At 41.3% G+C, this 23,469-nt stretch overlaps 1 protein-coding gene across 1 annotated transcript in view; it reads right to left on the minus strand.

The window, feature by feature from the left end:
* Window positions 1–411: 411 nt before the first annotated feature.
* tdrd7a (tudor domain containing 7 a) overlaps window positions 412–23,469 on the minus strand; it is a 32,529-nt gene continuing 9,471 nt past the window's right edge. The window contains exons 6-21 of the mRNA XM_061716013.1: window positions 23,013–23,037; window positions 21,542–21,712; window positions 20,299–21,006; window positions 19,924–20,117; window positions 19,110–19,299; window positions 18,862–18,973; window positions 18,515–18,726; window positions 18,214–18,348; window positions 16,051–16,134; window positions 15,817–15,951; window positions 13,385–13,495; window positions 12,127–12,292; window positions 8,310–8,452; window positions 5,881–6,074; window positions 5,410–5,570; window positions 412–860 (exon numbers count right to left, since the gene is read on the minus strand). Of these exons, the coding sequence (XP_061571997.1) occupies window positions 646–860; window positions 5,410–5,570; window positions 5,881–6,074; window positions 8,310–8,452; window positions 12,127–12,292; window positions 13,385–13,495; window positions 15,817–15,951; window positions 16,051–16,134; window positions 18,214–18,348; window positions 18,515–18,726; window positions 18,862–18,973; window positions 19,110–19,299; window positions 19,924–20,117; window positions 20,299–21,006; window positions 21,542–21,712; window positions 23,013–23,037 (2,956 nt within the window). The 3' untranslated portion in view covers window positions 412–645. The remainder of the gene's footprint in view (window positions 861–5,409; window positions 5,571–5,880; window positions 6,075–8,309; window positions 8,453–12,126; window positions 12,293–13,384; window positions 13,496–15,816; window positions 15,952–16,050; window positions 16,135–18,213; window positions 18,349–18,514; window positions 18,727–18,861; window positions 18,974–19,109; window positions 19,300–19,923; window positions 20,118–20,298; window positions 21,007–21,541; window positions 21,713–23,012; window positions 23,038–23,469) is intronic.

The following is a 23,469-nucleotide window of genomic DNA, read 5'->3' on the forward strand; positions in this document are numbered from 1 at the left end:
AAACACCTAATAACCCAGAAGCAGTGGAATTTGTGAAAATGTAACATTTGTCATTTTCAAACTTTTGGGGACAACTGTACAACAAAATATATATATTTCTGCTTTTAATTTTAATTATGTCATTGTTAATGGAGTCTTTGGAGGACCAAAACTGTTTGTGCTCCACAACAGTTTTGCTGCATAAAATTACTCTTAAAAGAGCCAAAGCTTCCCTTCTGGCTTGAGCTATATTCAAGGCTTTAATATTTGCTCTTAGAAGCAAATGTGCATAAAACTGTAAACTTCATAGATATTTGTACACATACTGATAGGTCCACAAGGCCTTTGACATGACGGAAAAATAAACAATTTTAAAGTCATTTTAATCTAGTTTATTAAAATGAACACAAGGCACAACAAGAAAAAAAAAGATCAACTTTTGTTTTAGTAACAAGTTAGGAATTTGAACATGCTCCCATCAACATTCTGCAGAACATAGTAATTAGAGTGTCTACTATATTACTATATAACAAATATATACAATAAGCCACACTGCTGCATGCATAATGTACAACATGCATAAGGAAAGAAATAATCACGTGAATTCAAAACTGAGTTCAGCTTGGAGAAGCATGTTTAACCTAACATTGTGCTTGTGGAAACGTCCTAAGACAGTTTTTCACTGATATCAGCCATGATGCTGTGGATCCAGAGGTCCTTGTCCTCCAACGTAGTGTCCACCAGAAACACCGTCAACTTGTGCTCCCACAGATTGCCTTTAACATTATAGACGTCCTCCACCTGAGCTACCAGTGCTCGTTTCTCCACGTAATTCCTGAATAACATGCAGGCTTCCTCTGACCACTGCTGCTCTGTGAATCCTAAATGGTGATAAGGACATGAAGCAAGCGTGTCAACACAGTCAAATGTTTGAATACCAACAAAAGATAGTGACACATCTTGATGGAGAATCAGTTGCCTAAGAAAAACAAAAAGTGGTAGACGGAGAATGAAAATAATGAGTGGCCTCAGACACTGTGCACCATCAAAAATAGAGAATGTTTTTGACAGAAAGATTAAGCAACTTTTTGCATTAAATCAAGTCAGTTCTTCTATAATTGTTTCTTTAACACATATTTGGCTTTGTGGTTTAGGCTCCATTCAAGCATAGTTTACCAGGATGACACAATTACAGGGGTGTAGGACTACACCTACAGATGGAAGCCGGGGTGGAGGTGTCATTGACAGCGACCTTTGTAGCTGAGACATCTGAAGGCATCTAAGAATATAAGGATCGGATCACAGTGCAGGGGAAAACTGCGATACTAGCACTCCATTCCAAAAGTCCGCTCCAGCTTTTCCAACCATCACTTGCTTCTAACACACGAGTAAGAAAGGAGAGGGGAGGGGGAGAGTGATAACAACAACCGCGAGAGAGAGGGAGCATAAAATGTCAGCGGTGTGGCAATACTTTAAAGTAAAGGATGAACAAACTAGAGCCCTGCGTGGGACTGTTTTCTTCATCCCGCTCCCGCTGCATTTCTGACCATTACCGCCCGCACCCGCAACATGTGTGTTACACTCCCGCAGGCTCCCGCAAAACTGAGAATTCATGCCCGCATAATAATAAAGATTCATTGATTTAGTGTCTTCTCCCGTCCCGCAAGAGAAATGTCCTGGACAAATCTATCTGATTTAATGTTAACATGATAACAGCACACTCCGGCGGCTCCCTCAAACAACCAATGTTGTTACAAACATTTGAAAGGCGTGAACAACTCCAACGAGACAGCAAGAAGGGAAAAGCAATTACAGAAAAGTTTGAGCAGTTTATTGTGCTTGATGACCAGCCCCTGTCAGTAGTGAGTAATGTGGGATTTCAATGCTTAAATCAACACCTCGCTACGTTATGCCTAGTTCTGTTCTCACCACACAGCAGCACAAGTTGCCACTGGCAGTAGAATTTATCTGACTTTGGAAGTCATGATTTTTATTTATGGTAACAGATGTAAAAAAAAAAAAGCCTACTTTTAGTAAGTTTGTTTTTAAATTTGCTTGATTTTTTTATATTGGCTTTTCCATGTTGAGGTGTTATTTAATGCTGCCTATTTTATGTAAAAAAAAATTTAATATCTAATAAATGGCTCATGTTTTGTCATAATAACCTACTGTTGTGGACTATTCATCTCAGGAAGTATGTTATTCTCATTCTTAGGGCCAGTCCCAATACACCCAGGGGTGATAGTAAAAAAAAATCCTGAGCCTGAACTTTTTTTCCCTGGGAGGTAAGCGAGCCCCTAAGCCAAGATATATGCCCCGATCAACACAATTGTCATTTTTTGTCCTCTAAATTTGTAAGTCTGGTGTAAATTGACCCAAAGTCCTGTTGTTCAAGCTCACCACACGCAGCCCATAGAAAACAGAATGAGACAATTGAACAACATAGGCCAGGGGTGTGATTCCCTGGGACAACATTTTGATAAATAGTTAATTAAATTGAATATTCTGATGACTTTTGTAGATTTTCCATATTTTTGTAGATATGCCTCCACGCTGCCAAACACACACAAACACAACCGCATGTGAAGCAGTAAATTGGCTTAGAATGGCCTATTTTACTGTCATGAAGAGGAAATATTGTAGAAAAACATTAATGTCCACACTAGTATAAATACAGGTTTGCATGGCCTCACAAAATGATGCCGTTTACAATGAGGTGGCAGCACTTATGATTCTAATGTAGGGCTGAACGATTTTTGAAAATAATCTAATTGCGATTTTTTTCCTCAATATTACGATTGCGATTTAATATGTGATTATTTTTTTTCAAGGTCCTGTTCTCATGTATTTTTCAACTACACAAGCAATAAATCAGTCTGTTTCAAGTAGATTTTCACTTGAAATAAGTAGAAAAATCTGCCAGTGGAACAAGATTTTTTTTGCTTGTAATAAGAAGATAAATCTTGTTCCACTGGCAGATTTTCCTACTTATATCAATTGAAAATTTACTTGAAACAGGTGAAAATGGTCAAATAAGTTATTTTTCTGGTGATGACTCTAAATGTTGAAATAGCAGTAAAACCACATTCATTGATGAAATGACATAAGGGATGGAAAGGAGGGATGGCAGTTTTACAGGGGGGATGATTTGGACCGTTTTTATTTCAGGGGGGATGATTTGGACCGTTTTTATTTCAGGGAGGATGATTTGGACCGTTTTTATTTCAGGGGGGATGATTTGGACCGTTTTTATTTCAGGGGGGATGATTTGGACCGTTTTTATTTCAGGGGGGATGATTTGGACCGTTTTTATTTCAGGGGGGATGATTTGGACCGTTTTTATTTCAGGGGGGATGATTTGGACCGTTTTTATTTCAGGGGGGTTGATTTTTACCGTTTTTATTTCAGGGGGGGGGGGGGGGGTGCCATCAAATCACCCTTCATCCCCCCTCAACTCGAGTAGCCTACTGCTCACAGGGAACTCAGAACTTCTTCATAAATAACTCAATAATCCCAGAGAGAAAAAAAACACCAGCAAACTAACAAACAAACCAATAAAGCTCTCAGAGTTAACAAAACGAACCAGCAATCAAAACATCGCAGCTGTTTTAACCTCCTGATGAGCTGACGAGGCTGCAGGTGTGGTTTAAGGCTGATTTATGGTTCCGCGTTACACCAACGCAGCCCATACGCCGTGGGTTACGCGAACTACGGCGTACCCTACGGCGAAAGCTCTGCGTCGATTTAACGCGGAACCATAAATCAGGCTTCACAGCGCGACTCACTGTGCGCCCGGCTCCTCTCCGACTCTGCGCTCATATATTTAATAAATTTATAAAGCCCATATATTTATAAAGCCTCACTTGACCGAGCCCTAACGCCGAGGCCATGGTAGATTTAAGTTACACGCGGACACGCGGCACTGTTGACTTTTCCCTGCCGGCTCTGCTCACTGGCTGAACAGTCCCCTCACAAACAGTGTCCAGCGGCGCTACGTTCCGCCGCGCTGCGCGGCGTTCCCAACGTTGTGTACATACTCACCGGTATTACGGTATATGAAAAATTCATATCATAAGAAAAATAAACGACAAACCTGATTTTATTTTTTTTTTCTCGCAAACACCTCGGTATGCCGGAAATCCGGCGTGACGCCGGAGCGCTATCACCCCTGTACACCCCCTAGCCCTACCCCTAAATGTTGTGTGTTCCCGTGAGGGTAGTGGTGTCCCAATTCCTCTTTGCATCTAGGGGTAGTGGGTATGAATCTACCCCTTCACAGCTAGGGATTTCAGATGCTGACTTCGCGACAGAGGGCCAGAAAAATTTCCCCGAATGCTTTACGTCATCATTTGAAGACTGAATCAAACAAAAAAACATGGCGGACATTTCAAATTTTTTGTGAATAAAATCAATATTTTGAGTTAGTTTCTACATAAAAATGCGTTTTGATTACATTCCTAGCGAGAAATATATATTTTACTTTCATAATATTCACTCAGTGAATGTTGATAATCACTCGCTTGCCCGTTGTTGCGAAGTCTTTTCAGACCTCGCCAGAATAAAGGCTGATTTATGGTTCCGCGTTACACCAATGCAGAGCCTACGGCGTAGGTTACGCGGCGACGTGCGCCGTTCCCTACACCGTAGGCTCTGCGTCGATTTAATGCGGAACCATAAATCAGCTCCTGAGCCAGCAGGCTGTTCCTCATCCCGAAAACATCGGAGCAAATTTCTTAACAGGCGTTATTTGGATAAACTGAGCCCAGGTTGGGGATCTTAACGATCTTAGCGTTACTTTTACACCTGAAAAAATATTAAAAACTTAAGTGGCATATTAACAGCGCTACAGTGGAAATTAAAACAGCTTTTAGCTCTCGGCTTCCTGATATGGTGTGACGTATGTGCAAACGTGACTACGCAGTCGCTTACGTACCTGAACGTAAACCATGCAGTGACGTGTCCCAATCCCTAGGGAAGATTACATGGGCCCTACTCATTTTTAGGGCTAGTGGTAGAAAGTAGGTGTATTGGGATTGGCCCTTAGTAATGTCATTTTATCAAGCCTTTTCTATTATTCCACACTACAAAATAATAAAAAAAGTGAACCTATTGGTCAGAACAGAGAGATAGAAATATGCGCTGGTATTGGATCGGTACTAGGGCTGTGGAATCGGATCGCAAGTGAAAAAGTTGGATCACAGCATCCCTAAATAGAGTAGTTGGAATGAACCATTCAGAGGGGTAAATAAGCAGGCGCACGCACTGCAGAGGTTGCCCGTCTGAAATAACTCCGGGGGATTGTATCATTTACTTATTTATTATACATAGATTGTAAAGAAATGTGGAGTATGAGGTTTTTTCACTCAACTTTTATAAGTTTGTTTTGTACATTTTAAAACAGTTAAGTTACGGAAACACATAAAACCTCACCTGCCAGTTGTGCGACCACAGCCTGGAACGGCAGCTGTCTGAACTCCTCCAAGAGAGGCTGGATGAGCGTGGTGCTGACCAGCTCATGTTTACCATAGTCCAACTCGTAGACAGAGACCAGTCCTCTGGTCAGGATCCCCTTCACTTGCACACGGTGCCAGCTAGACAGAGACAGGCATCAATTAGCTCACCCATGAACTCAGACAGAAAAGAAACTTTACTTTTAATCTTTGCTGATTATTTCTCATGAAAACACAACAAATACAACTCATCTGTAATAACAAATACATACAAAACACACTCAAGATTTACCCATATATGAAAAAGCAACTATTCAGGAGTTGGTATCAAAATCGAATCCCCTTGACAGTCAGAAGATAGATATTTCACCTGTAAACTTTACTAGGCATACAACATAATCCAACAAAACCCTTTGGTGTCCACATCTACCTGGTGGTGGTAATGACTTACTTCTTGTCTATTTTGGCAGCACAGATATCTCCTTTCTGGATGCCAATGCTTGTGTTGGTCTTCACAGTCTGGTTATAGTAAAGAACCATTTCCCCCATCAACACCTCCAGCTTATGCAGGTCCTGCCACAGCTGCACCACAAAGTAACCTGGGTGATGCGCCACTTGCACAAACACGTCCGTGTTCTGACCCACCTGGAAACCAGGAAGACCAAAAGTATATACTGTTTAGTGTATATACTGTATGAGAATGTACCGTTTTGTCTAATGAATACACAGTAAGATTAACTTTGTTCTGCAAGTGAAGATCCTGTTACATACAAGTATATACTGCAATAGGTTTTTTTTTGTTTCTTTATTGTAGTTCAGTGCGGTGTTATTTGGCAGTTAGGAGCATCCATACTTGAGACTAGTGGTGGTGATGCTCTCCTCTGACTAATGCCTTTGCTCTATCGACATACATATAGGCGTCTGGCATTTGCCCCCTACCTAAAACTTTTTTTTCACGACTCAATCACAGAGGCACAGACTCCACACCACAGGCCAGGATCTACTGTAAATACCCCCGTCAGAGCAGACTCTCCAGGAGACCCTCAGATGTTCTAGATCCTGACTGGTCAGAGCCAGTGTTTCCCCTACCATTATATAGGCCTGGCGGGGCCGCCAGGCCAACGAGACCCCCCGCCAGGCCTAAAAAAAAAAAAAAAAAAAAAAAAAAAAAAAATCAATGATCATTTACGTTTAGGAGCCTCTGCAGCGCTGTTCTGCAACGGGAGTCAACCTGCTTTGTTGCCTAGTAACGCTGCTGAGAGTGCGGGCATATTATTATGGGATGTATAGAGTTTGTAGCTAGTCAAAAAAAAAAAAAAATATTGCGGGCAACAGACAACATGATATAAAGAAATGTTTCTGCCAGGTCCGTGTGTTTGTGTTTGCATGAGACGCTGCAGGGAAGCATGAAGGAAAACACAGCCCGACGACACATCAGGCGTCCGCGGGGTCTTAGCGCCAGCCATGTATGAGCGCGAAAGCTGATTTATGGTTCTGCGGTACACCAACGGCGTAGTGTACACGGCGACACGCACCGTACGTCACGTCGCCGTGTACCCTACGCCGTAGGCTCTGCGTTGGTGTACCGCGGACCATAAATCAGCCTTTACCGTCGCTGACACCGGTCCGACTGGTGACCCAGTAAAAAACAACGCATTTAAACTCAGAACATCTGGCTGGGATCCCAAATGGCTTAATAACCATAAATACAGCCCTTAGTTGTACCACACTCCCCATGGTACATTTCCAATTTGTTGTTTAGCTTACATTTTTTTTCTGATTGAGCTTTTTTTGGTAAGCAATAATGATGAAAATAACACAGACAATAGATTCTTTCCACTAGAACCACTAAAGGTTCATTTTTTCCCCTGTCAAATGCATGTAACTCTGTTATAACCAAACGGGTAAAACACAAATCTACAATGTTTAAATTATTTATAACTGATCTAATCTCAATTGTGAATAGGGATGTTTTGTGGCATATGCCATCAGCACAAGCAGCCCGTTAAAAGAGGACCATCCCAGAGGGTTTTCATAGAGATCCCTCTGAAATATATAGAAAAGATGTTCTCAATGCTTGTATGGGTCAGATCAGAACACTGCAGCCTTTCAGGCCCATGACACTTTGGTTAAAGGTTAGATTAAATCTATTTATTTCATTGAAGTGATATCATTCAGCAATATAGGCCTACAATGATTTTTAATGTAAAACTTTTTTATATTGCTACATGTCCAATATGCCTTCCCACGCACCTCGTCTGTTTAGGATTTTTTCGGTGGGTACCACCGGGCCTGAAAAAAATTCTAGGGGAAACACTGAGAGCTCTTATGGGAACACAGTGAGGACCTGCTCAATATAGAGCAGGTGGTCACAACGTTGTGGTAGATCAGGGTCCATGCAGTCAGAAGAGGCAGTGTGCCACCAGCACCAGCTTTTTTTTCCTCGGCACATTTTCACTTTGTGTTGGGAGTTGCTGGCAGTTTGTTTTCAATTTGCTGATTTTAGTTCTATGGGATTGTATTTAGGGGAGTGGCCCAAATGTGACAGCCCATTGTTTGGCTGGTTTAAAGCTTTCTCCCTTTTTTTGTGACACTCATATGTGTTATTGGATTTTTTGACCCACTGTCTGATTTAGGATCCATAGCAGAGGTCTCCTTGGTACCTTACAAAAAAAAAAAATCTGCTTGTAGTTCATTACAGTCTTATGTCATAGGCACACAGAACTACAATTACCTTTGACCCAACAGTAATTCCTGAAATTACACCCTGTCATCTGTATTTAGTTCTGGGTAAGTTGGAATAAAAGTGGGGGAGAGGAGAGAGAAAAAAAAAAAAAAAAAAAGGCTTCAAAAGTTAGTACCAGTGAAAATGGTACACACCTGGGGAAGCTCAAGTGGAGGAGGCAAAGGCAGCGGCTGGATCTCAGTTTTGCTGATTGTATCTTCCTCTGCTCTGTGATTTGGTTCTGATGGGGTCTTGAGTTTGGGGTTCAGGAACGGGGTGCTCAGAGCTAACCTGTTGACTAGAACAGGGGGGGCGAGAAATTTGTAAAACAAAACTGCAAAACGTAGTAAAATACAAAGGCAGAACGTCTCTCTTCCATACCAGTTCATAAATACAATATCCAAGGAACTAATTCTTTCTCATTTCCTTATGTCACTTTCCCACTTTTTTCTGCTTTACAAAAAACTGAACGCAAACACAGACTGTTTCTGTGAGCTGTAACAGGCCACTTTCAGACTACACGAACTTCAGTCAGCAAACTGCTGGTTTGTTCAGACTACACTATCTGTCGCCCGTTTCAAGGAGGTTCAACAAACAGCAAGTCAACTCGGAGTCATAAAACTGAGTTATCCACCGGTTCATGTGGTCCAACTATCTGCAAGTGTCCAATTTTGTACAACTGATGTTGGGACTCAACATATGTCAGCACATCGGATACAGCAGTACAATGGCCAGAAGTTCTTTGCTCGATAGCTATGGGTTGTATTTATCCAGGCTAAAAGCTAGAAAATCAAGAGGAACACTGTCTGTCACAGGATTTTGGAACTTCAAGTGATAAATCAAGTGAGGAGAGACGGCCTCAGTACACCAAGTCTGATCCAGAGTACAATGTATCATCTTCTGAGCTTTCTCAATGAACCCAGGAATCATAAGCCTTAACTGATACCCAGGCAAAGGACAGACCTTTTCTTGTCTTTGAGAGAGTCAGTTAAAACAGATGATTAAGTAGTTTTACATGTGGTTTGATTGTCAAAAGAGGAAATTAAAAAAAAAAAATCACAATTTACCCTTTTTCAGCCTTCTGATTGGTCCCTGACTGACCAATCAGAAAAATCATTCTCCGTTGCTACATCCAGGCAGAATATCCGGTTGGACAAAATAGCCGTCTCTTTCGTTCACGTCAATGGAAAAAGCTTAGTTTTTACTTGCCTTGATTCCAAATTTAGATCACTGGATTATTTTTCTTTAAAATTTTGTACTTCAGAGCACACTGCACAGTGTAGTGAGGGAGCAGAAATCCGATCCGTACTTCCAAAACAAAGTCGGTTCGGCAGCACGCTACAACCCATAGCTACAACCGCAAAAGCATTTATTTATTATCTTAAAAAGGTGTGCTTGGGGCAAAAGTGACATGCCACCCAGAGAGAATGACAGGAATGCATTTCATCCCAAAATCAACAGTAAATTACGAAAAAAGTCTCTTTTGGATAAATCTATGTGGACGGCCAGACTCGCAGTTCAACCCATCCACCGTGCTATTAGCTAAACTAATTCAATCTTGTTTTTTGCCAAAAACCTCAATTTTTAAACTTGAAATGTTCCTTTTTATTTATATCTAGTGCTGTTGATTTTCCTTGGTACAAAAATTAGAAATAAAGTGATGTAAAACCCAATTTTTACAATCGAAGTGGACGGGAGAGATGACAGTTTTATCCGACCTAGCAACAGGCTTGACAAAAGGGTCAATTAAGACTCGAGCTGTCATGTTTTAATTGCTGCAACCATTTTCCATTACCCAAGATGCATTGCAATAAAACAGCAGCCTACGAGTGAAATTAATTCAGTGAACATTTTTAAGATTTTAAAACTGATATAAATATTTCTCAAACAAGGTCCATTATTCCTCCAAGATGGGGTTCATAAAAACCATCAGGATGTCTTATTTGACCACATTAAAACCTACTTGGATCATAACTATACTTTGACACAAATGCGGCATGTCATCGTTCAGACATCTCTAGAATGCGTGTTATATGATCATTTGTCTGATTAAATTGAACTTGTTTCAGCTCCATAAAGGGGAGGAGACAAAAAGTACCTTATGTTTAAACCATCTCTTGACAATGTTTACTTCACAGGAGTCAATTACCGCGGTAACAGACTGAGTACGATTTTTCAGAACACAAATAATAATAATAATTAAAAAAAAGACCAACACGTGGGTGAAGAAACTGATAAGTGAAAGCAGGGATCATGTGTTCCATGGACAGTTGAAGATGCTGGCATTGTAGCATGGTAGGGGTGGGCGATATGACCTAAAATTAATATCACGGTATTTTTCATCTTTTGAACGGTGACGGTATAATATCACGGTATTTTTTGGTACGTTTTGGGAGGAGTAGCCTGTCCTGTCCCTTTATGTGAATAAGGTTAATATTTTTATAATATAATAAGTAAATGGTAGTATCCTTTATATTATATTTATTTTTATTATATTATATTTTAAATATTTAGTAAACTTGTCTTAAAATCTAATACTGAACCTCGGTTGGGCTGGTTGGACAGCGGGTGGTGGAAAATTTCCCTTCATTTTAAATCCAAAACTTGACAGGTTTATGCCATGAGTATTCATATACAGTAATCCCTTGTTTTTCGAGAGGGTTACGTTCCAAAAAAGAACCCGTGATAAGTGATATTCACATAGTAGCAACCCTTTTTTTTTATAATTATTATACAAAGCTTCAAATTGCGGAGTTCAACACCGCCTCGCACGTATTCCCCTGCTCTTCTGAGCCGCTCCATCCCGACTCGCGCTGCAGCGCCTTTTTCTTCTAAAGCCCGCGGTACAGGTGTGTTTTTTCGAGAGAAGAACATGGTTATGGGTATTTTTTTGTCACTCTTTTTTTCTTCTGGGCAAAAAGATTCTTATAAACCGACATTCATTAATTTTTTCTCCATCTTGAAGTGGGTGACTGGTATTCCAGCAGGTTGAAACAGCGCTCTGCGCTCCGCTGCCGTCAAAGACCCGCCCAGCTCTACTTCTGATTGGCTGGTGTTAGTTTGGTTGAGCGCCAGAGCTGCTTTCCTCTCATTCCATTGGTAGACGAACTCGGTTGACTCAACCTTTTTTTTCTCTCAAACCTTTTTTTTTTTTTTTTTTTTTAAAGCACTCAAACTCGCATGCCGAGAAAAAAAACTCTGTACGCCGGAGATCCGGCACGGTGCCGGAATACTTTAAGCCCTGCATTTCTTACTACTCTTGTCGTAAGGTGTAGCAGCAGTAAACGATGCCTGCATTGAAAGCTGTGTGGTCTTGGGACGTGCTCCGCTGGTGTTGCTCAGCAGCACCAGCGGAGCAGCGGTCCCAGCAGCAGCAGCTGGTCCCACTTGCGCTCGTTTTGGCCCGGGTTGCCTCTTCATATTCACGGGCGTGCATGTTTTTTAAGTGATGAAACAGGTTGCTTGTGTTTCCACCTCTTGCTGTCACAACACGGCAGCAAACCTTGCATATCACCGACGTTTTTAATGCCTTATTTACGCTTATTATTTTATAATTGATTTATTACGGTATTGACGGTATTGCAAAATCCATGTCGTGGCGCAGTTTCACACCGGTGATGACTATGACACCGGTGTACCGCCCACCCCTATAGCATGGCACATCGTGTTGTGTACACCTCTTGATTTGTGGGTTTCCCCTTCAAAACTTCCTTAATTAGGGTGACCTTAACTGGTGCCTTGCTCTCTCGCTGGCTGCAGCTTCAACAGGGCATAGCCCAACAACTAGATATGTGGCCTGTTAATCATCAACGTTAGGGAACGTCTTTGACAACTTTGTTAGAGTTCACAGATAACAGTTGTGTGCCGCCTACTGATCACCTGCCTATATGGCAACCTGACTGCGAGCTCTGTAACGGGCAAATTGCTGCAAAAGACGAATAATGGATTTTACTTTGTGATTCACAGTATTACCTTTATCCACAAGGTTGCCAACAGTATCACAAATTGTATTGCTGCTCTGTCCCATCAGCTTCTGGGCCAGCTGGTGGTTGATGCTCTTGTGCAGCTCATCGCCATCACCAATGTACAGGTACATGTAGACCACCTTGTCCCCTTTGACCTCTTCCACTTCCAAGATCTGACATAAGGCAAAAGTGAGACAAAAACAAAACACTCGTGGGGCAAACTATTATGAAACATTTGCTATTGGTCTTTTGTGTAACAGTGAACACAGAATACATTGGTAGAAACTTCAAGTCCTGTAAATTGTTGGCTGAGGCCATCAGAGATCATACTTGCACCTGCACATTTGCAAACACCATGTCGCCATGGCTTATTCATCCCAAGCACCACTGCAGACAGGAGCAAACCACTAGCCTTTGATTTCTGAGATCAATGTAACATTGGGATATATGTTCAAGCTCCTCAGATTATTTAATTTTTAACAGTGACTTTTTTCTCCTGCGTCAACTCCATAATTACAACCCTAGGGTCCCAAGGGGTGCAGGAGTGCTGCAGTCCGACTGTACTGTGTCAAATACTGTAAATTGTGGCCTTTTCAGTCACAGAGATTAGTATTGTAATGCAGTTTTGAAGCGCCCCAGAGCAATCATCTGCTCAGGAGTCCTGTTTGGCTCCAACCTGCAATTATTTACAGATGGCAGATCGAGCTCGCAGAAAGTTGGACACAACAATAGCATAGAGACTGTTCAATTTTCAAAATAAAACACCGGAAGTATAAGAATAGTTTATGTAATAATTGTTCGGGGGTCATGTTCTGGGTTTCTGGAAAGCACCTAGAGACAACTTATGTTGTAAAAGATGCTACATAAATCAAATTGCACTAAATTGTGGGGGCTTTGACTGGCACTGACCCACACAGACAATATTTTCCCCATTTAGAGGACATAGGTAAAAATTTCAGAAGCACATTTTTGACACTACTTATTTTTATATGTATGATAGCACAAAGGACATGGCACAAAATGTGTCTTTAAAGAGGCAAATTACTCATAATTCTCAAGTGATCTTAACGCCTTTGAAATTGAATCGTAAAAATAAATAAAATTTGTAAGCTTCCTTAGGATGATGTATACATTAAAAAAATCATATACACATACATATATATATATATATATATATATAAATCCTTTATATGTTGATAGCCATGAAGATAAGTGTTTCAAATAGCAAAACCTTTAATATCAATTTCCCCCTCAACTTATCGTACCTTCATTTTACAGTTTCCAGCTTCCAGGACAAGCTTTTTCACCCACAGAACAGTCTCGTGGCTCCAGTCTCCATCTGAAACTGTGACATCAGCTAGCCGACACTTAATAGCCTATAGGAAACAGAACAATGTAGTTATACCTACTTTAGCAACAGCTTTTAATAATAATACATTTAATTTATTTAAGGCACCTTTCAGGGGAGTAAAGGTCACCTTAACAGTGCACACTATCGATAAAAAAAGGACAATATAAATAAATCAGAAATCAGCATTAGCCTAGAGGGGGAGAAATTAAAGTGAGTAGGCTAGTTTGAACAGGTGGGTTTTTAGATGGGATTTGAAGATTGATACTGTTCCTGATGTCGGGGGGAGGGTGTTCTAGAGGTGGGGGGCAGAGCAGCAGAAGGCTCTGGATCCCATAGTGGACAGACGGGCAACAGGCACAGTAAAGCTGACCGAAGGGAGTGTTGATGTGGAGCAGGTCAGAGAGTTGTTATGGATGGCGTTGAAAGTGTGGGCCAGGGTTTTCAAGGCAATGCGATATTTGACAGGAAGCAAGTGGAGTTGTTGGAGAACAGGAGGGATATGATTGATAGATGGAGTTCTGAAGACAATACGAGCGGCTGAATTCTGGACCAGTTGGAGGTTCTGGATGGACTTGCGGGGGAGACCGAAGAGGAGGGAGTTGCAGTCGTCCAGGCGGGATGTCACAAGAGTGTGGACCAGAATAGCAGCGCAGTTGGAACTGAGGGACGGACGGAAGCGGTTAATATTGCGAAAATTGAAGTAGGCTGACCGGGTAACATTATTACTCGTCATTGGAGATGGTGAAACAGGGAGTCCTATTGAGAGTGGATTTTGAACCAACGAGGAGGACCTCAGTGTTGAGTTTGAAAAAATTGGAGAGCCAGGATTTGATTTCCCTCTAAACAAACAAAGCGAGGGGGGTGGGGGTGGGTTTAGAGGAGAGGTAGAGCTGGGTGTCACCTGCATAACAATGGAAATAGATGTATTTTCAGAAAATATGACAAAGAGGAAGGAGATAGATGATAAATAGAATGGGACTGAGGACGTAGCCTTGAGGAACACCTGAAGAAACGGGAGCGGGTCGGGATTTGAATGTCTTTAGCTGGACGAACTGAATACAGCCAAAGAGGAAGGAAATGAACCAGTCAAGGAGTGTGCCAGATAGTCTGTCGAGGAGGATGGCTGCACTCGGATCGAGGACGATGAGAATGGATGATAGTCCAGAGTCAGCCGGAGTTTTGTTTTAAGCAATACATTTTAATCAAAATGATCTTAAATGTATTGTGACATGAAAAACACATTTTTCTTGATTTTTTGTGTTTTGTTGAGTGTCTTGACATCAATTACACCCAAAAAACAACAAACTTTTAACATTCAGTGTATTGTGTGCTTTCTGGGATTTTCCGCATAACTATGCAAAAACGGCGCACCTGGTTTGGTGGCGGGTCGTTACGTAACGATCCGCTAAATCACCGCCCCCTCCACCCAGCTCCCTGCCTCCTCTCCTCTCCAGCGCACCATAAAGGCTGATTTATGGTTCCGCGTTAAATCGACGCAGAGCCTACGGCGTAGGGTTACGCGGCGACGCGCACCGTACGCTGAACCCTACGGCGTAGGCTCTGCGTCGATTTAACGCGGAACCATAAATCAGGCTTAACACGGAGCTGTTTAGAGCCTCTTCTGTTCTAATCACCGGAGGAAAACTGCTAAGAAGACCCGCGGCCACTGACTGGACTTAAGATAAGGGGACACTTTATTTACATGCCTTTATTTTTGTGATTGTTTGCTGTGGACTGTCTGCTTCGCCCTGCTGCTTTTCCGTGCATGCTTCGCCTGTCGCTCCCGGCTTAACTCTCCGACGCCGCTGTGAGTGTATTGCTCGCGGGGAGCTGCGGTCCCGGTCCTCTGGTCCCGGTTGGACTTCATCCCCGGGCTGTAGTCGCCCTGTCTGGGCTGTGTGTCAGTGTTTGTGGTTTGGTGTGCGCGCGTGTGTGTGGAGACGCTGGCAGAAGTGTGTAGCGGTTGGTTGGAGGAGGTTTGGAGGAGGAGCGGCGCAATGATTGACAGGAAAGGGGGAAAAGGACCCGTTTTTCACGGCGCAAAAAAACAGTCATAAAAAGGACAGAATGGAGTACTAGAGTGAAGTTTTTCTTGTTACACTCTTTTAGACACATTTAAGGGATGTTGGCCAAGACTTTTAATAGTGTTAAAAGCATGTTAAAAATGATGTCACAATACCTTTAACAGTTGATGAGTAAGTCATTTATGAAGCATCTCACAGAACGATCGCTTAAAAGTGCATTAAACCAGCTTTCAAATTCAGGTATATTTGGAAGTAATAAACATAATCAACAATAAAGCAGAGGGGAGGGGGGATGGGACTGATGGCACATATAGTAACTGACCTGTGGTGGGATGATGGTGAAAACCTTTAGAAAAACTGGGGGAACTTCTCGCAGTTCTGTTATTTCTGTAGTTATCTGGACCCCAAAGTCCATGAAGAGAATCTCCATCACTGTTTTGCCATGCATGTTGGTGATCTGAAAAAAATTAAGCAATATGCGATTTCAACTCTGGGCACAATATATTGCATATCGAATTGCAGCTTTTATTTTTAAGCATTTAAGATAGGGTCTTACTTCTGCTCTGGCCCAGTTTCCTTTGTAGCGGGCAAGACAGAACATACCGGAGAACGGTCGACAGACCAGACAGTCAGATGTGTTCTGGTAAGGAAAATTTAACCAACATAATTATTGTGTGATCCTCCAGTTTCAAACAGGAAAATTGACAATTCAAAACAGTTGCCAGGAACACTTCTTTTGCAAAAAATACTAATATTAAGAGCAACAGGGAGTATGAGGTACAAACCCATGTGACCCTGGCCTTGGACATCACAGATCAGAACATTGCATTAACCGTGACTTACTTAGTGGTCAATTTAAAAACAGGGCCTACAACATTATGTATGTGATTTAGTTTGAGTTTATGTAGAACAAAATAATTCACATTAAAAAGGAGCTTGAGGCCGGATTGTGGCAAGATTTATGAAAAAAATCTGTATACATTTTAAGTTTTCTATTAATAATGTCAGATGAAGCGTTCCAAACCCAAAAGAATGAGCCCTCTAGTGTATCTCTCCTTTGCCTTGAACAGGCTGTGTGCTGCAAAATGTGCTGCAATTCGGTCCCGAATTTCCCGCGCTGGGCTGCGGATGTGACGTCACATGACGCTGCATGAGCATTCTCCCCGTTCTCCCGTGCCGGCTTCACTGTTGGCTGCAGTACCCCCAACGGCCGTCGTGGTGAAGGGTGGCGCTAGAGAGTCTCATTTCTTAAAAAGGAGCCTCAAGCTCCTTTAAGCATTGCTTTTAAATCACAACATCTGTATTTGTACCGTAACACCGTGTCCACACTGCATGCGACCCGAGCGTCAAAAACAGTTCCATTGCTTTATTTTTTATTTGCACTGTCTACACTGGTTGCGAGCGACGCAGCGCGCCGTTTTGAGCTGGACTTTTGTCGCACGGCCTGCTTCCATTTCCTTCCTGTCGCTCGCGTTGAAAGCCGGTTGAAAGTTGGAAAAAAAAAAGTTGAAAGCGCTGTAGGAAACAGTCATTTCAATACAAGAACCTCAATAAAGTGGCAGCTGGCTGGAGGAAGATCGCCAGGGAGCTGGACGGTTCTGATAAGATAGATATAATAAGAATCTTATCTTAATCTTATTAGGGCTTAATTTGTGCCGGATCTCTCGTGTCCTCTGCTTTTTCCCCACATCCCAGTAATCATCTGACATGCTGACATGTTTGCTGCATTTAACACCACACACCGGTCACTCCACGCTGTTCGATTGCGTCACCGTTCGGTTTTTTCCCCACTTATTCCACCGAATAATAAGCTTGTTTTCTGTTTAGAAAGTACAAACGTAGGAAGATTACAAGTAATCACCCATCTTTTACTTGTCCCGTTACTGTTTTAGGAGTAATTTTAGGAGTTTCTTTCAGGAGCGCACGGGCGGGTGAATAAAGGCTGATTTATGGTTCTGCGTAAAATCGATGGCGTAGCCTACGGCGTAGGGTACGCGGCGACGCGCACAGTTCGGTGAGTGCGCCGCGTACCCTACGCTGTAAGGTCTGCGTTGGTGTAACGCGGGACCATAAATCAGCCTTTTAAAAGGCAAGTCTCAGCTGTCAATCAAAAGAACGTGGTAGAACGTGGGGGCCGTAACGCGTTCAGTGTGGACAGAGCGCGTCAGATGCCACGCAGTGCGACGCGACAGTCGGACGCTCGCATGCAGTTAGGACAGGCTGTAAGTTGTAACGGTGACACATGATAGAAGGTAGCCTGAACCATACTTTATGAAACAGCTTTTAATGCTTGCTTATTTCTCTCAAGTAATCTTGAGTGAGGGGAACTCTTGGAAAGGCAAAAATCTATTGATCCCCCCCAAAAATGCTAAAAATAAATAGTTAAAAATTCCAAAGCTTCAAAAACAACTTATTTTTTGGAAACCCCCCCCTCTTTTCCTGTCCCAAAGCTACACGCAACTCACAATGTGCATAATTCTTTACATTTCACATTTGCATTGCAATTCAGGGAAATAATTTACAAATGCAACACATTATACAGCGCCTAATTATGAGGCAGTCATCTCTTTAAAAGATTTTTTTAAATTACCACTCTCCCACATAGATGAGGGATCCAACAGTCTCCTAATGCATCCCAAAACCATTTTGTCAATTTTTGCTCCAACACCCATACTTTTAAATAAAATAAACATTTACACACTCAATAAGTCTGGTCTACCTGGGAGATGAAGTAGGCATCAACTTCTTCAAGTAACTTTCTCAGTCTTGTAGTTCCTCGTGAAGGCAGCTGGCAGTATATGGTGCCATCTGCACACACATTTGAGACACACACGTCCTGACAGGTAACATTTACCTACAGGAAATAAAAAGATTGTTGTTTGTTCATTCTAGATTTGATTTAAAACTGAACTTCAACTTGCTGTTGTTGCTAAAATTTACATGACTTTTGAAGCACAAGAAAGGCTAATATTAGGATGGAGCTGTAACATCTCTCAGATGTGTCAAGGATGTCAACGTACAGAGAGAGGGTTGTTCATGGACTTGTCCTGAAGAGCCTTTAGGCAGGTGGAGTTAATGTTGACGTCTTCATCTTTTGAGGTATCGTAAAACACAACCAAGGGCGCCTCATTAGGCTGACGTGGCTCTAATACTTCCATTAGTAGGATATTTCCAACTGCCACCTTTTCCAGGTAAGATAGTATTAATGGATGGGAGGTGAATGCCACCAATCCTGTGAGAAATTAAAGTAGAAAACAAACTAAATAAATTGTTGAGTATTGTTGTCCAGTTAGTTCTTTACATAGTTTTATATTTATTAATTTAAGCAGTGACAGAAAAACCAGTAATTTCCCAATAGTTTATGCACCTGCAAGCTTGACCCTTGTAGCTTGGAAGGGTAGAGAGAAAAACTCTTCAGGAAGCTTCAGCAGATTGGTCCCACTAGTCTCCACAGTGAAGCCATGGTCCACATAGTAGACCTGCCAGGAAGACAAGCATTTATCTGTATACATCTCAGTTTTTAAACCAAATAAATCATGTCAAATGTACAGCCCTTTCATATTATGTAAGCATTTAAGTGATTACAATTAATGACTCATTTTAAAAATGAGTTACCTTGACCTTGCTGGGGTTCATGACCTCCATGACCTGCCCTCTGGCCACATCATCTCCCTCCTCCCCTCTGACTGCTACCAGCTGACCCACAACAGGGTGAGATAGAGGAAACTGTCTGGAACGTTGACTGTAGGAGAGCATGGCACGTTCCATGGCTTCCTGAGCTTTAGAGTAGTTTTCACCTACGAACCTAATTTAAGACACATTAAAATGTTGCAGGATAAGTTGTTTGAATAATTTGATGCCAATGTTAGTATTTTACATCAAAATAATTAAGGAGATTGGATGAATTCCTTAAAATTTTAACTCCTAGGAAACATTGGCCACATGGACTTTAAGGGCTGGGATTTGCACCTAAAGCCCAGAAGAATTACAACATTTCGAATTTATCCGTACTGAGTGATTTCTATCTTAAATTTAGTGTTTTCCCTACCATTATATAAGGGGGCATCCCACTCTCCCTTGAAGCTCAATCTAAAAGCCTCTTAAGCCAGATCGCTTAAAAGGATTGGCAAGCATACCGTTACTCATAACTAAGTCCTAGACAGTTTATATCACTAAATTCAAATACTACCAAAAAATAAATTATAAATAGGGCTTTGCACCCATATACTAGTCTTTACAAGCTCCCCAGGACTTCTGAAGTACGACCACCCAATCACAGACAGATTTCACTGGTGTGCAACACATTTGTAACATAAGCTTGTCAGTACAATAACTCCTAAAGGGTCGGTGCAATTCAAAAACTCCAAACGGTTTCTGAAAGAAGAGAAAATGAGAGCAACCCCCCCCCCACCCACACCAAATGCCTTACCTTACAGTGACAGCATTACTGCTCTTGGCCTCAGTCACCAGCACTGAGGGGTACTGCTCTGAAGGAAGAACCAGATTTGGAGGGGCCTTATGGCCCACCACCTCCAGACCAGAGGGGAGTAGGTTTCTTTTGCACAAGTGGCTACCTGCAGCATCATTATTGTTCACATCTTCTCGGCAGTTGTACAAGATAGCCTGATAGTATGAGAATACGTCGCCAATGAGGTACCCAAAGATTACAGTTGCAGATATTAAAACAGATCAAAAATCATGTTGTCATTCATGACAATAAAAAAAAAGAGCAATAAATAGAAAAAGTTCATTTTAATAAAGAAAATTATTATTTGAGACCTATTAAACCATTGCATTGCCTTACCTTTTTCTTGTTATTTGGAATTGGGTACTCCACCATACATATGTCAATCAAAAGAGACAAATTCTCCAGAACCTGTTCAGGGAATGGTATCTTGTACGTGTCCATGAAAAGTTTGGGTAAAGCATGGGCCCACAGACCATAACTGTTCTTGGAAAGAAGCTCCTTTATCTTCTGACGCATGTCAGTGGACAACACATTATATGCAGATGTTGGAGGACAAAGAGCAGAACTGGTAGGGAAGGGGGATGTGTCTTTCAAAAGTGGAGAAATGCCATTCCCAGGCTGGAGAGGTGAAGTGCTTTGGTTGCGAGTATCTGCTGCAGAGCTGAGATTAAGTTTATATCCCCCGTTGGAATTGGCTGTAAAAGTGTAACATTGGGGGTATTTAGGAGCTAGAGCTGGCTTGGGGGCTGGGCTTCGTAATGTCACCGATGTCAGCACTTTGATTGATGAAGAAACATCAGTTTGGGGAGAAAAAGTTAAGGCATGATTAGCCAAAGGTTTCTTTAAGGCTTCGGGTTTACGACCTAGACCAAAGAGGCCCGTTGTGGAACGCTCCTCATGTCTTGGGTGTGAGGAAGCAGGTGCAGTGAGAGTGCTTGACACTGAAGAGGAGTTGGTGTTATTTAAATGTTTTGCAGGGGGCTTGGGAGGCAAAGGAGGGTAGATAAGCCGATCAGCTCGGTTTGTCATTGAAGGTTTCTCCACCTGTGTAGAGGCCACGTAAGAAAGAGGAAAAAACAGAATATATGATTTTATTTTATTTTTTCTTCAGGGTCTATACAGAAAAACAGTAATACAGAATGGCTTAAACTTTAATTTATGTAGTTGCAGTTTGATGATTAAAGGTGCCTTTGGACCAAACAGTTGTAGTGGTTCTTTCAAGCTATGGGAAGGAACAAGCTCCCTAAAAAAGGACAAAACACTTCTAATGGGGTTTTTAATGAATGTAATGTCATGACAGACATTAATGACATTAATTCCCCTAAGCCTAGAGCAGGTCCTATTGTAAAGTCAATGTGAAAAGGACAATTTACATCCAGTTCTAGCGACTACAAATTGGCTGCAGTTCCTGTGAGGGAGAGACACAAAAAAAGGAAACTTCCTATAACAGTAAAATGCACTGTCATACGGTTCCTCAGGTTCAAAATGACCTAATGCTTCTCTTCAAAAGCACTCTGTGTGATTACGTCAGTAAAAAAAATCTTCGATGGACGTGTTTATTTCATAAACATTGACTCACCATACAGATGTGTGGCCACTTCTCCATGTCTTCGAGTGCCTGAGGATGAAGCTTCTGACTGAACATTTGACTGTATACGTCTGAGATTTTGGACATCCATAGTCCATTGGAATACTTCTCCAGGAGCTTCGTTATTTTGTTCTGCACTGCCTCCATGTTATACACATTAGTCTGCATAGAGAGACCAAACAAATGATTTGCACCACATTGCTATCTATGAGTGGGAACTTTTAGGTATTATATCTCATTTTTCAAAAATTCAACAGTACAGTGAAAAAGGATAGTGGAGACACACCTACTGGTTGATGTGTGATATAGTGTACATGCCAATACAGTGAATAAAGATTCAAACCTGTACCTGAGATTCAGTTGGTTTTGAGACTTCAAGAGTATCTGAAAAATAACAAAAATAAACCAACAGCTGAGAATATCGGCCTGAAAAGACTTTCTTTATGCTAAAATGTCAGAAGGAATATTTGCTTGCTTTTAGGAAGCATTGTAAATCTGCAGTTAGCCCTTTATTGTTAAACCTTTGCAATCTTAAGCTCAAAGGATACACCCTAAAGACACTGGGCGGTGATGTTGCTTTTATAACACTCTTCAAGACGTACTTGTTTAGTCTCTTACTCTGTCACTAGCATTTTTGCTTCAGACATTACTTTCACTGTTTTCTTAGTCACCTGTCCTACTTTGTGTCACTGTAGCTGTGACAGCTCCATCTGTGTTTACAGAGTGTGCTATGAAAGCAATGCACAGATGTTGCAAGAGGCAACCAGAATGAGAGTTTAAGGGTTACTTTAATCTCCCTGCTTTTTGACAATAGCACAGAGAGAAAAAAGTAAAAGCTCAATGACACCTCCAAAAACGAATAAAACAAATAAAAAAAGACCCAAGAATTAGTGTCAAGACTTTGAGCGGTGATGAGAAAAGAACAATTTAACTTCTTGGGGAAATATTTAGGATTTAATTTAATAATTATTTCAATCCATTAGCTAATTAGAAAAGGTTCCTTTTAGAAAGTTAATTCCTTTGTTTATTATTCACCAAGCCACCTTAGAATCAGTCATTGGCATACCCTGATTTCTAAAAATTGACACTAGGTCAAGCTCTACTATCTCAGTCTAATATGCTTCATGATTTAAAAAGAAAAAGACATTGAAGACAGAGAATGAAAGATCAATACCGCAATTTTAAGTAGTTCCTAAATGAAAAGCCATTTGCCATGATAACATTTAAATCATTCCTGTTCCTAATGATGGGAATGAGATTGAATGTATTCCTTGTCAATTGAAAAAGATATTAAACAAAATGGCGGTTAAAATTCCTTCTACATTAACTTTGTAGATTTCCTTCAGGATGAAGGAAAACAAAGTCTGTAGAAATCTAATTAAATTCAATGTGTGTTGAAATTCAAGTGTTAAGCAGGAAATAAAGCACTTAAATATCACATACCTTTGAGATTCCTCTTTACCGAGCCCACTGAGCCCACCACGTTCCTGTTGACAACACAGGCTTTCAATTAAATAGTCACATTCCAATCCAACCTTTATCCCAGTGTTTTTTTGTATTCAACTAAACATTTTTTTTTTTTTGAACATTATCTTTTTTTATTTTTTCAAAGAGAACAAAACAGACACAAAACACCAAACTAAACAGTTGCCAGTTCACAAAGAAAGAAAAGACAAAAAAGGAGATAACAAAAATGACCGTATAAATATATATACACACATACATATATACACATTTAGCTGTATAAAAGATATAAAAGGCTGTCAGTCCAGACCATACCCAAAAAGACCAGGGATTAGCCAAGAGGCCGGGAGAGCTGTGCGTCCGTATAAGCATGAGAGGCGGGGGAAAAATAAAGTTCAAGTTGGTCCGAGCACGATAATCACACACCAGGCACAGTGTTCATAGCAAGTGAAATC

This window comes from Cololabis saira, chromosome 1, assembly GCF_033807715.1.
Source record: "Cololabis saira isolate AMF1-May2022 chromosome 1, fColSai1.1, whole genome shotgun sequence".
NCBI classification, from domain to species: Eukaryota; Metazoa; Chordata; class Actinopteri; order Beloniformes; family Belonidae; genus Cololabis; species Cololabis saira.